Source organism: Mustelus asterias, chromosome 1, assembly GCF_964213995.1.
Source record: "Mustelus asterias chromosome 1, sMusAst1.hap1.1, whole genome shotgun sequence".
Lineage (NCBI taxonomy): Eukaryota > Metazoa > Chordata > Chondrichthyes > Carcharhiniformes > Triakidae > Mustelus > Mustelus asterias.
In genome coordinates this window covers 165,025,081-165,038,911 of record NC_135801.1, presented here as the reverse complement: position 1 = coordinate 165,038,911, position 13,831 = coordinate 165,025,081, and the positions used below count along the sequence as shown (strand labels likewise).

Sequence of the window (13,831 nt, the reverse complement as noted above, 5' to 3'; positions counted from 1 at the left end):
GCTGGAAAATGGGATTAGGATGGATAGGTGCTTGATGGTCAGCACAGACACGATGGGCCAAAGGGCCTCTTTCTGTGCTGTAAGACTCATGACTCTATGAATCAGCCTAGTGACTAATTGGTAGCGTACTTGAATCTGAGTTATAAGGTTGTGGGTTCAGGCTTCCACTCCAGTGTGTGAGTACAAAAAACTAAGTTTGACACTGCAACGCAGTACCAAAGGAGTGATGCACCATTGGATATGCCATCTTTTGGATAAGACATTAAACCAAGGCCTTGGTGCCCATTCAGGTAGACATAAAAGATTCCCTGTTCAAGAAGAGCACAGGAGCTAACCTCAGTGCCCTGGCCAATATTTATCCTTCAGTCAACATTTTAAAAACTGGTCATTATCATACTGCTGTTTGTGGGAGTTGCTGCTGCATTTCCTACATTACAACAGTTTCTAAACTTCAAAAATACTTAGTTGGCTGTAAAAAAATGTTGTGAATTCTGATGGTCATGAAAGGTTCTATCTAAATGCAAGTCTTTATTTTCATTTCTTTTGGTTGTGCATTTTGTTATGAGCAAGCATTAATGAGTCTATTAACACAATTGTGCCTACTTGTACCGCAGTGTTATATATATTTCAATGTCAAGTCACAGAGGAATGTGGATATGAAAGTGTTATCCTACATTGTAGTGGTTATGAGTCATCACCACCCCTTTGCTGACTGAAATGGATCCTGGGGCTTGTGCTCCTTCTATGATCCACAATTCGAGAATGTGGAGTCACAGAACATGTGAGCAAGATGCATGTTCAGCAACCTCAGCCACATCCTATAAATTAAGTTAATTTTAGTCTAAGTAACACTGACAGTGGATTTGAAAGTTGCAAGGATTCTCCCTCAATGGCTTATAGTTGATTTGAAGTCGCATGATCTTTATTAAAAATTCATTAGTTCCTGGGATACAGATGTTGCTGGCAAGGTCAGCACTTCTTGCCAATCCACGATAGCAGTTGTGAAGATGGTGATGAACTGCTTTTAAATACATACAAGCCCATGTCGTGGAGGTAATCCCACAGTGCTGTTAAGTAGGAATTTCCAGAATTTTTTAAAAAAGGTTTATTTATTTGTCACAAGTAAGGCTTACATTAACACTGCAATGAAGTCTTTGTGAAAATCCCTGAGTCGCCACACTCCGGTGCCTGTTCAGGTACACTGAGGGAGAATTTAGCTTGGCTAATGCACCTAACCAGTACGTCTTTCGGACTGTGGGAGGAAACCGAAGCACCCGGAGGAAACCCACACAGACACAGGGGGAACATGCAGACTCCACACAGACAGTCACCCAAGTCGGAAATCAAACCCAGGTCCCTGGCGCTGTGAGGCAGCAGTGCTAACCTCTGTGTCACCGTGCCGCCCTACTTGGTGGAAGAGGATGCAGATCAAGTAGGCTGTTTTGGCCTGGATAGTATCGAACTCCTTGGGTGGAATTTTCCCATCCCATCCACCTCGAGAATCATAGTGGGTGGGACCTGGGCCATGCAAAGCTCCTTTGACTTCGGGCGGGATTTTCTGGTCTTGGGGTGAGCACAGCCAGAAAATCCCACCCCTTGAGTGTTGGGAGCTGCTCTTATTAAGATAAATGGTGGATATTACATCACACTCAATGCCATGTAGATTGTTGAGATGCTGTGGCTAGTCAGGAGATGAGTTACTCAGCACGAATTCTCAGCCTCTGATCTTTTAAAAATTTGTTCATGGTACGTGGATGTCACTGGCAAGGCCATCATTTGTTATCTTCATTTCTGTTGAAAAGTTGGGTGGTGAGCTGCCTTCTTGAACCATTGCAATGCATATAGTGTAGGTACATCTACAGTGCTGTTAGGAAAGGAGTTCTGGAATTTTATCCCAGTGACAGTTAAGGAATGGTTCCTGGTCAGGATGGTGTGTAGCTTGGTGGAGAACCTGCAGATGGTGTTGTTTCCATGTGTCTGCAGCCCTCCTAGGTGGTAGAGGTCGCGGTTTTGGAACAGGGATGTTGCGCTGCCAAAATGCACCAGAGTGTCACTTTAACACCTTCAACAGAGCATGGGAGAGTGGGCGGGTAGGAGGGGAATGAGAGTGGAAATTGCCCTGGCCATAAGTGTTCAGTTTTCTTTAGCCTTGGGGATGGTGCCAGAGGACTGGAGAATTGCAAACGTTACACCCTTGTTCAAAAATAGGTTGGAGAGATAAGCCCAGCTTAACTTGACTAGTGGGAAAACTTCTAGAAACAATAATTCATGGACAAAGGCAGGTTTAATTAAGGAAAGCCAGCATTGATTTTTTTTAAGGGAAAAATCATGCTCAACTAATTTGCTGGAGTATTTTGAAGAGGTAACAGAGAGGGTTGCTTCTCCATTTGCGGAGTTGCAAATGGAACCATGTAATCATCAGCAAACCTTCCCACTTCTGACCTTATGATAGAGAGTAGGTCATTAATGAAGCAACTGAGGGATGTTGGCCCAGGACACTACCCTGAGGAAGTCCTATAGTGATGTCCTCAGATGCTTGGCAACAGCCACATTCATCTAACTTTGTGCTATGTATGATTCGAATCATTGGAGAGTTTTCCCCAATCCCACTGACTTTAGTTCTACTAGGGCTCCTTAATGCCACATTTGATCAAATGCTGGTTTGATGTCAAGTGCAATCACTGTCACCTCTGGAATTCAGCTCTTTTGTTCATGTTTGGGCTAAAACTATATTGAGATCTGGAGCTGAGTTGTCCGGGGGAAACCCAAACTGGCGCCTGTGAGCAGGCTATTGCTGAGTAAATGCCACTTGATAGCACTATCAATGACACCTTCCGTCACTTGGCTAATGATTGAGAGTGGACTAATGGGGTTGTATTTGTCCAGATTAAATTTGCCCTACTTTTTATGGATTGGACATAGCTGGGCAACTTTCCACTTATCAGATTTTGTCGCTGTACTGGGACAGCTTGGTTAGAGGTGAAGCTAGTCTTGGAACACAAGGCTTCCTCACAATATGCAGCCGGGATGTTTTCAAGAATCGTAGCCTTTGCTGTAGCCAGTGTGCTCAGCCGGTGTGTCTTGATATCATGTCAAGTGAATCAAATTGGTTCAAGACTGGCTTCTGTGAATTAGGGCTCTCGAGAAGAGGCCAAGACAGATTCTGTAAATGTTCATTTGAACTGAAATAATGTAAAAGAAAAATAACTTTCTCTGCTGCTTCATTTCGGTAATTTGGTTTGAACCATTGGATAATTGAAATTGTATGGGGACGTAAACATTATTGAATTAATAGGAATTGACGAGCAAATAAATGCATTGTTTGGTATGTGCCTGAGCCATATTGACAGTAAGGCCTCACATTTATTACACAGTCTATACCAGTTTAGTTAATCTTTGCAGAGAGCAGCAAGCTACGCTGGTGTCGGTGCCCATGGGATATGGAGACAGAAAGAAACAAGATTTGCTCCTGATTGAAGTGCATTGATCCCCATCAGGAAAAGTGTGAATGTTGGGCAATGGGTGAGAACAGAATTGGGCTCAGACTGTGACACCCTCTACAATCAAACAAATTGACAGTCTCTGTTCTTGTACAAGAATGGCTATTTAATCAGGATATCAGAAGGTTGACCACCAGTGCATAGTGCCAAAGCGTGGTGGGATTTAGGTACATGTGTTCTATCCTTAACATTAGAGATTTTCTTTTATCTCTGCCATATAGGGGGTTTGCTAGGTATTTTTTCTCACTTCCTTATAGAATGAGAAAAATAAACAAGCTGAGGTTGATCTCTGGGCTGCTGCCACTCAGTCTTAGAACAGATTTGATGGCCTCCCCCTTCATGACAGTGAATCTTCCCTGATTTGGGAACATCCAATTGAAGAAAATTATTTTAAAACATGCAGTATTAAAATTCCCAAGGATGGGCGGCATGGTGGCACAGCGGTTAGCACTGCTGCCTCACAGCGCCAGGGACCCGGGTTCCTGGGTTCGATTCCTGGTTTGGGGTGTTGTCTGTGCGGTGTCTGCACGTTCTCCCCGTGTCTGTGTGGGTTTCCCCCAGGTGCTCCGGTTTCCTCTCACAGCCCAAAGACATACAGGTTAGGTGCATTGGCCATGCTAAATTCTCCCTCAGTGGACCCAAATAGGCACCGGAGTGTGGCAAGTAGGGGATTTTCACAGTAACTTCATTACAGTGTTAATGTAAGCCTACTTGTGACACTAATAAATAAACTTTAACAAAAGCTGCAGTGAAAGTGCATTTGCTCTTGGCAATGTGTTGCAGATTTAAATCAACCAGTGAACAGGATGTTACCACTTGCTGTTTATCTTTGACAATTTTACAATCACCAATTTTGTTGCAGGTATCACGACAGCCTCTCTTCCGACTTGGAACTGCTGCGAGACAGATATGGTGAAATGGATGAAGCGCAGCGCGATCCACGTGCGGCTTCCAAAGTGGTTGCGGAGGACGTTCAGGTTGACCCTCGGAAATATTCACAGAGCAGCTCTGAGCGACTCCTGGAGCAGTCCCACACTTCCATGGATCGGATGTGCGAAATGGACTACGGACGGTCTTGTGATTATAAAATTGGGTCGCCCTCCTATCTGGATAGACTTTTGTGGAGGGACAACAAACCCCATCATTACTCGGAGCCTAAGCTCATTTTGGATTTATCTCACAGGAAAAGAACAGCGACTGCCTCCTGTGTGGCCGTCTCACTGGACGAAGGGAAATCTGACCTCCTTTTGAAAGTCTCGGACTGTAAGAATGGGAGCTCTTTTAAAATTGATTGCTCTAGTTCACTGCCAAATATTCAGGAAAGGAGTCAGCCATCATCCCCCCGTACATTGGCATCATCAGAAATATCAAATGGAGGGGGCTCCCAATTTGATTTTGATGTCTTCATATCTAGAGCCTTGAAGCTTTGCGGGAAGCAAGAAGAGCTGGCCGATAGTAAAATGAATGATTTGAATGGCACCTGCATGCCAGAACATACCAATGAAATCGTTCAGACAGAAGTGAAAGAAAAGGAGAGGTGGTAGAAAATAGGCAATTCTTGGAACAGCTGGACAGGAGTTCCAATTCGTAAAGATGGTGTTTCAGCAATTCAACACAAGTGGGGTTTATTAACCTGGAAAATTAAGTCCTGGGGGAGGTTTAGTTAATCTGTTACAGCCCAGACCCAGTGCTTCATCGGTTTGAGAGGTAGCTATGGTAAACACTGGTGACTTGATAACCTTTTGAAGACTATAAGGGTATTTCAACCAATAAGTCAAAGCTTACATTTTTTGTGTATTCTCAATGAATTTGTCACAATGTGTAACAAGTTTTAATTTTTCTGCCTAAAAAAGACCAATGACTACAAAGATATACAGAATCACAGAATGGGTACAGCACAGAAGGAGGCCAGTTGGCCTCATGTCTGTGGCTGGCCCACTGTAGAAACAATTCACCTAGTGCCACTGCCCTGCCATTTCCCTGTGCACCTGCAAAGGTTTCCTCTTCAGAAAACGATCCAATTCCCTTTGAAAGCCTCCATTGAACCTGCCTCCCTCACACTCTCAGACAGTGCATTCCAGATCCTAACCACTCACTCCATGAAAATGTTTATCCTCAAGTTGTCATTGCTTCTTTTGCCAATTGCTTCAAATCTGTGCCCTCTGGTTCTCGATCCTTCTACTGATAGGAACTGTTTCCCCTTATCCCCTCTGCCCAGGCCCCCATGATTACAAATACCTTTATAAATCTCTTGTCAACCTTCCCTTTTCTGGGGGGAATAGCCCCAACATCTCCAATCTCTCTATGTAAATGTCTACCCATCAAGAATAATGCTTGTGAAATAAAAACTGCAAGTCTGGCAGCATCTGTGGAGAGTCAAATAGAGTTAATGTTTCAAGACCGATATGTCTCTTAACTGAAGAGAGGTGGAAATATGATGGCTTTTATGCTGTTGCAAATGGGAGGAGTGTCAGGGATAGGTTAGAGGGTGGGGGAAATTAAATGCCAAAGATGTCATAGAACAAGGGAGTGGTAATGGTAAAGCATTGGTCTAGAGTAGGTGTTAATAGCAGAATAAAGGTCAGCTCTGAAAGCAAAAGCATGGACACAAGATACATACTGGCACTTGGTGAAAGAAAAATTCAAAATGGAGGACAGAATTCATTGTCTGATTTTGTTGAACTTCAGTGTTTAGTTCAGAAGGCTGTAATGTGCTTAAATGGAAGATTAGGTGCTGTTCTTCCAGTTTGTGTTGGTTTTCACTGGATCATTGGAGCAGGCTGAGGACAGAAATGTGAGCTTGAGAGCAAGCATTCTTGTAAATCTTTTCTGTACCCTCTCTAATGCTTTTACATCCTTCCTAAAGTGTGGTACCCAGAACTATATGCAGTATTCCAGTTGAGGTCAAACCATTGATTTGTTCAGGTTTAATACAACTCCGTTGGCTTTTGTATTTTATGCCCCTGTTGATAAAGCCCAGGATGCCATATGCTTTATTAACCATGTTGTCAACCTGTCCTGCCACCTTCAATGATTTATGCACATATACACAAAGGTCTCTCTGCAACTTCAACCCCTTTATTTTATACTGTCTCTCTACATTCTTTTGACCAAAATAAATCAGTTTACACTTCTCTGCATTAAATTGTATCTGCCACTTGTCTGCCCATTCCACTAACCTGTTTATGTTCCTTTGAAGTTCCACACGACCCCCCTCATGGTTCACAATGCTTCCAGATTTCATAATGTCCACAAATTTTGACGTACGTTATATCTTAAGACCATAAGACCATAAGACATAGGAGCGGAAGTAAGGCCATTCGGCCCACCGAGTCCACTCCACCATTCAATCATGGTTGATTTCAACTCCATTTACCCGCTCTCTCCCCATAGCCCTTAATTCCTCGAGAAATCAAGAATTTATCAATTTCTGTCTTGAAGACGCTCAACGTCTCGGCCTCCACAGCCCTCTGTGGCAATGAATTCCACAGACCCACCACTCTCTGGCTGAAGAAATTTCTCCTCATCTCTGTTCTAAAGTGACTCCCTTTTATTCTAAGGCTGTGCCCCCGCGTCCTAGTCTCCCCTGTTAATGGAAACAACTTCCCTACGTCCATCCTATCTAAACCGTTCATTATCTTGTAAGTTTCTATCAGATCTCCCCTCAACCTCCTAAACTCCAATGAATATAATCCCACGATCCTCAGACGTTCATCGTATGTCAGGCCTACCATTCCTGGGATCATCCGTGTGAATCTCCGCTGGACCCGCTCCAGTGCCAGTATGTCCTTCCTGAGGTGTGGGGCCCAAAATTGCTCACAGTACTCCAAATGGGGCCTAACCAGTGCTTTATAAAGCCTCAGAAGTACATCCCTGCTTTTGTATTCCAAGCCTCTTGAGATAAATGACAACATTACATTTGCTTTCTTAATTACGGACTCAACCTGCAAGTTTACCTTTAGAGAATCCTGGACTAGGACTCCCAAGTCCCTTTGCACTTTAGCATTATGAATTTTGTCACCGTTTAGAAAATAGTCCATGCCTCTATTCTTTTTTCCAAAGTGTACGACCTCGCACTTGCCCACGTTGAATTTCATCAGCCACTTCTTGGACCACTCTCCTAAACTGTCTAAATCTTTCTGCAGCCTCCCCACCTCCTCAATACTACCTGCCCCTCCACCTATCTTTGTATCATCGGCAAACTTGGCCAGAATGCTCCCAGTCCCGTCATCTAGATCGTTAATATATAAAGAGAACAGCTGTGGCCCCAACACTGAACCCTGCGGGACACCACTTGTCACCGGTTGCCATTCTGAGAAAGAACCTTTTATCCCAACTCTCTGCCTTCTGTCTGACAGCCAATCGTCAATCCATCTTCGGTTCACACAAGTGAAGCCAGACCAATAACACAGCCATAGTGTAGATTTTTCTTTTTAAAAAGTTATTTGGTTTCCTATCCCTGTGAGCTGTCCAGTTCTGGCCTTCTGCCATTGCTATTTTGAGTCAGTGTGTGGAGTCGCCCAGGAGTGCATGTTTGCCATTTTCCTGACTGGCTCCAATTCCCTTCACAGCGCCTCAGAGATTATCAATTCTGCCAAGTGGGTCAATTCCAAACGTTAGGTTCAATTTTACTCCCTCCACCCAGCAGAAATGCATCATACATAAGACCTTGAGGCAATTTTGACTGCATGGTGGGCACAGCATTCACTGTGGACGTTCTGTCTGGAAATTTTGATTGAGCAGCCGAAGAGGTCCTTTTCAATAAATGCTAAAATTAACATTACTGGGCCAAGAGGAGCTCCGGGCTCCACGTGTGTAATATGGATCATTGGTTGCTCCAAGTGTCACCCTTTAAGGGCTACAATTACCTCCCTCGCTCTTTCAGGTGGCCGGATTGGCAACTGGCTGAGCGTCCTGGAATTGCATGTTTTGCGCCAGCAGCCTGACGTGGTAATGCATCTCGATTGTCCAAAATGACAATGCTGACATGTGCCCCCTATCAGGCAGCCAAATGGCCACTTTATAGTTAATTTTTAAAAAATTATTTCATGGCAAGGCCAGCATTTGTTGCCCATCCCTAAGTGACCTTGAACAGAATGGCTTGCCACACCATTTCAGAGGGCAGTTAATTGCAATGGGTCTGGAATCAGATGTAGGCCAGACCAGGTAAGGATAACAGATTTCCTTCCCCAAAGGGCATTTGTGAACCAGAAGGGTTTTTCTTTAACGACTATTGACAATTGTTTCATTGACACCATTACTTTTCAATTCCAGTTATTAACTCAATTTAAATTCCACCAGCTGCCATGTTGGAACCTCTGGATTACTAGTCCAGTGACACTACCGCTATGCCACCGTCTCCCATAATTCAAGACCACTATTTGGTGGCATGATGGCATTCCAGAACACTGGAATTTACATTGGTCACACTGAATTTACATAATGACCTTGGCAAACAAAGAAGATACTAATCATGTTTTTAATATTCTAAATCTGCTAAACTGTTGAAAACACATCAAGGTTTTTTGAACCAGATCTGAAGTGTTATGTTTACTGCCAGTTATATAATATTGTTTTAATACCAGCTAAGGTGATTACCAAAACTGAGGAATGAAAGTAACATTGCTGACAGAATAGATACATAGTGCTCATTAGGCATTATAGCGGATGTGTGTCATAGGGAAGCATCACATTGAGGGGGATTCAGATGACATAATAAGCGCCGAAAACCTCCGACCTTGTCCGAGGCTGGGATTCTCTGAAGCTGCTGCAATGAATAGAGATTTGGCTGAGTGGCAAAGTCTCCTTTCTTGCTGGCAGCGGGGTGGCCATGGACGAGATCAGAGAATCCCACCCAAACCTTGAGAACGAGAACAGTGTTGTCAGTAAATGCTGAAAAATTGAATTGCTTAAAATAAAATTCTTGACTCCAGCGTGGTTATTCGGGTGAGACTGGACAGTGACTGGTGCTCAACGAGCTGTGTTTCAGCAAGCAGTCAATGCATTCAAGAAATCCTGGAAAAAATTGATGTAGGAAAAGTTAATGTATTGTTCAAAATCATCAAAGGGCACAGGGTATGGTGTGCCACTGAGCTAAATGGACCAGGAAGGTCGCAGGTTTTAATTCTGGTTAATTAGCCAGTGTCAATTAGGGCAAGAATGTCGGGGGGGGGGGGTACTAAAATTAGCATCAGTGTCCTTGGCTGCCATTCCTGATTGTGAGCCTGTAACTGTGACTGCTGTAAATTGCTCATATTGGATGCTGGGTACTTAATGGCAGAATGCTGCAAAGGAACAATGCATAGTTATTTCAGGATTGGAGCCTGTATCGAATGCCTGAGATAAAAGTCACCTCTCCCTCTTTGGATTAACTAAAGAATCCTTGACAAATAACTCAGAAATCAGTGGGTGGAAGCCCCCAGTCTAGGAATTATTTATAATTGGGTTCAAATTGACAGTATCACTCGGAAGAAAAACTGACCGTAAAATAATTTTTTTCTGTAGGATTCTGGGGATGGTCTGGGTTTAATACTGTTGTGCCTCCAAAACAAAATTAAAATAAAACTGTCCTTATCTAATTGAGATAAACATGAATTTGGCAATCCAACATGAACTTCCGGTCCAATGTAGACCACGAGATGTGGTCAGGCCAGTGCTGAATCTGCTCATTTTCATACATACTAAAAGAAAATACACAGACATTAGGGGAAGATTGTTTTTAAAATGAAGCTCAATTGAATTTTATTGATATCTTTTAGTTTAATTGGCACAGGTTCCATAGAAAATTACAGCTCAGAAACAGGCCTTTTGGCCCTTCTTGTCTGTGCCGAACCATTTTATGCCTAGTCCCACTGACATGCACTTGGACCATATCCCTCCACACCCCTCTCATCCGTGAACCCGTCCAAGTTTTTCTTAAATGTTAAAAGTGACCCCGCATTTACCACTTTATCCGGCAGCTCATTCCACACTCCCACCACTCTCTGCGTGAAGAAGCCCCCCCTAATATTCCCTTTAAACTTTTCTCCTTTCACCCTTAACCCATGCCCTCTGGTTTTTTTCTCCCCTAGCCTCAGCGGAAAAAGCCTGCTCGCATTCACTCTATCTATACCCATCAAAATCTTATACACCTCTATCAAATCTCCCCTCAATCTTCTACGCTCCAGGGAATAAAGTCCCAACCTATTCAATCTCTCTCTGTAACTCAGCTTCTCAAGTCCCGGTAACATCCTTGTGAACCTTCTCTGCACTCTTTCAATCTTATTTACATCCTTCCTGTAACTAGGTGACCAAAACTGTACACAATACTCCAAATTCGGCCTCACCAATGCCTTATATAACTTTACCATAACACTCCAACTTTTATACTCGATACTCCGATTTATAAAGGCCAATGTACCAAAGGCACTCTTTACGACCCTATCCACCTGTGACGTCACTTTTAGGGAATTCTGTACCTGTATTCCCAGATCCCTCTGTTCAACTGCACTCTTCAGAGTCCTACCATTTACCCTGTACGTTCTACTTTGATTTGTCCTTCCAAAGTGCAATATCTCACACTTGTCTGCGTTAAATTCCATTTGCCATTTTTCAGCCCATTTTTCTAGTTGGTCCAAATCCCTCTGCAAGCTTTGAAAACCTTCCTCACTGTCCACTACACCTCCAATCTTTGTATCATCAGCAAACTTGCTGATCCAATTGACCACATTATCATCCAGATCATTGATATAGATGACAAACAACAATGGACCCAACACCGATCCCTGCGGCACACCACTAGTCACAGGCCTCCACTCAGAGAAGCAATCCTCCACAACCACTCTCTGGCTTCTTCCATTGAGCCAGTGTCTTATCCAATTTACTACCTCCCCATGTATACCTAGCAACTGAACCTTCCTAACTAACCTCCCATGAGGGACCTTGTCAAAGGCCTTGCTGAAATCCAGGTAGACAACATCCACCGCCTTCCCTTCATCCACTTTCCTGGTAACCTCCTCGAAAAACTCTAATAGATTGGTCAAACATGACCTACCACGCACAAAGCCATGTTGACTCTCCCTAATAAGTCCCTGTCTATCCCTGTTCGATTCCATTAAATTGGATTCCATTAAATTGAACACTTGTCTGTTAGCTAACTTCAGTGACATGTCACAGCAACTCATCAAGATAGTTTGGACGCTTCCACCAATCAGGGTCCACTTGCCAACTAATCAGCACTCTCTCCTCATGCGGTATAAATTGTTGTTCCCCTGTTATGTTTGAAGGTCTTTTGCGGACTATCCTGATGAGTGCAAGGCAAGAAGCTTTGATAGTGTGTCTCTTTTTCAGCAATACTCAAATTCTGAACTACCAAACAACCATATGCTCTGATATAATTCTGAGTCAGGTAGCAGATGCAAATTAGTCAGGAGCTCACCCCAACCCTCAAAGAGACAACAGAAAAATGGTAAATGCCACAGTTATTAATCTTTCATCTTCATCACCAGCAACACAAAGCTTTTTGTATACCTAAAAGTACTCTCCAGGGTCCCGGGTTCGATTCCCGGCTTGGGTCACTGTCTGTGTGGAGTTTGCACATTCTCCTCGTGTCTGCGTGGGTTTCCTCCGGGTGCTCCGGTTTCCTCCCACAGTCCAAAGATGTGCGGGTTAGGTTGATTGGCCAGGTTAAAAATTGCCCCTTAGAGTCCTGAGATGCGTAGGTTAGTGGGATTAGCGGGTAAATATGTGGGGGTAGGGCCTGGGTGGGATTGTGGTCGGTGCAGACTCGATGGGCCGAATGGCCTCCTTCTGCACTGTAGGGTTTCTATGATTCTATGATTCTATGATATAATATGCCCAATGGTATTCTAATATAACTATATATATATTTTCTTAAAATTCTGATTAAGATGTCATGTCTCACACTATCTGTCATAGAAATCATAGAAACCCTACAGTACAGAAAGAGGCCATTCGGCCCATCAAGTCTGCACCAACCACAATCCCACCCAGGTCCTACCCCCATATCCCTACATATTTACCCAGTAATCACTCTAACCTACACATCTCAGGACACTAAGGGCAATTTTAGCATGACCAATCAACGTAACCTGCACATCTTTGGACTGTGGGAGGAAACCGGAGCACCCGGAGGAAACCCACGCAAACACAGGGAGAACGTGCAAACTCCACACAGACAGTGACCTGAGGCTGGAATTGAACCCGGGTCCCTGACGCTGTGAGGCAGCAGTGCTAATCACTGTGCCACCGTGCCGTGGTTATCTCTTCATATAGAATATATGAATCTCTTCATATAAAATCTCTACAGTGCAGAAGGAGGCCATTTGGTCCATTGAGTCTGCACCAACTTTCCAACAGAGCATCTTACCCAGGCCCTATCCCCGTAACCCCACATATTTACTCCGCTAATTCCCCTAATCTATGCATCTTGGGACACTAAGGGACAATTTAGCATAGCCAATCAACCTAACCTGCACATCTTTGAACTTGTACCAAATCTTGTTGCAAAATGTCTGTCTATGAACTAAATATTCATTGTTTTATTTGTAATGTATTGAGAACACACAAGATCTGTAGGATACAATTTAAAGGGATGAATTAATTTGGTCATCTGTGAGTATTTAAGTCATTAGTGAGTTACAGTCATTGAGCATGCTACATTCTGTAACTAGTTAAAATTCTAAGTAGATAATTTTATGGGTAAATGTATGACGCATTATGGAAATCATATGTGCTGAGTTAGCCAATCTCAAACACGCTTCTGTAGGTACACATAATTGGCCTTAGTGTCTCCAGATTTGAGAGATGGTGAAATGAACTAGTCTGGGAACCTTGCCTCAGTGACCTTATCTCAACCCCAGGTGAAGTATATGTGCAGTTGTCAAACGAAAACAGAATTTGCATCGAAGGTACTAGATCCCATGGTTTTAATAGCTTGCTGATGTCAGTGTCTAGTTTCACATTAGGTGCAAGACGCCAGGTGGATGAGGCTGTCTTTGGATTTGTATCCTGAATCACCTGTGGGTCAATAAAAAAGAAAGAAAACAAATCAAGATATATTTATGGGGCTAAAATTCCTGTTTGTTAACAGGCTTTGGGGTGTCAGGGTGAACTGGCTTTGCATCATTATACTATATTGTCTGTTAGATCATTTTTAGGAAACTTACGGAATATTTCATGAGCTGTCACCATCATTGGTGGCGCAATTCACATTCAAGGGAAATGAGTGAGCAATAAATGCAAAGCTCAAGAGAATAATGAACTTATTTTAGATATAAGATATTAATGTCATGCAGCTATATAGTGAATATAAATCATGGAACTGATGATTT

The 13,831-nt window shown here is 43.2% G+C and overlaps 1 protein-coding gene across 1 annotated transcript in view; it reads left to right on the top strand.

Annotated features, from left to right (window-relative positions):
- The window catches only part of LOC144499826 (mitogen-activated protein kinase 4-like), a 59,888-nt gene extending 54,844 nt beyond the window's left edge, over nucleotides 1–5,044 (top strand). Inside the window, exon 5 of the mRNA XM_078222357.1 lies at nucleotides 4,363–5,044. Coding sequence (XP_078078483.1) covers nucleotides 4,363–5,044 — 682 coding nt within the window. The remainder of the gene's footprint in view (nucleotides 1–4,362) is intronic.
- Nucleotides 5,045–13,831: the final 8,787 nt, after the last annotated feature.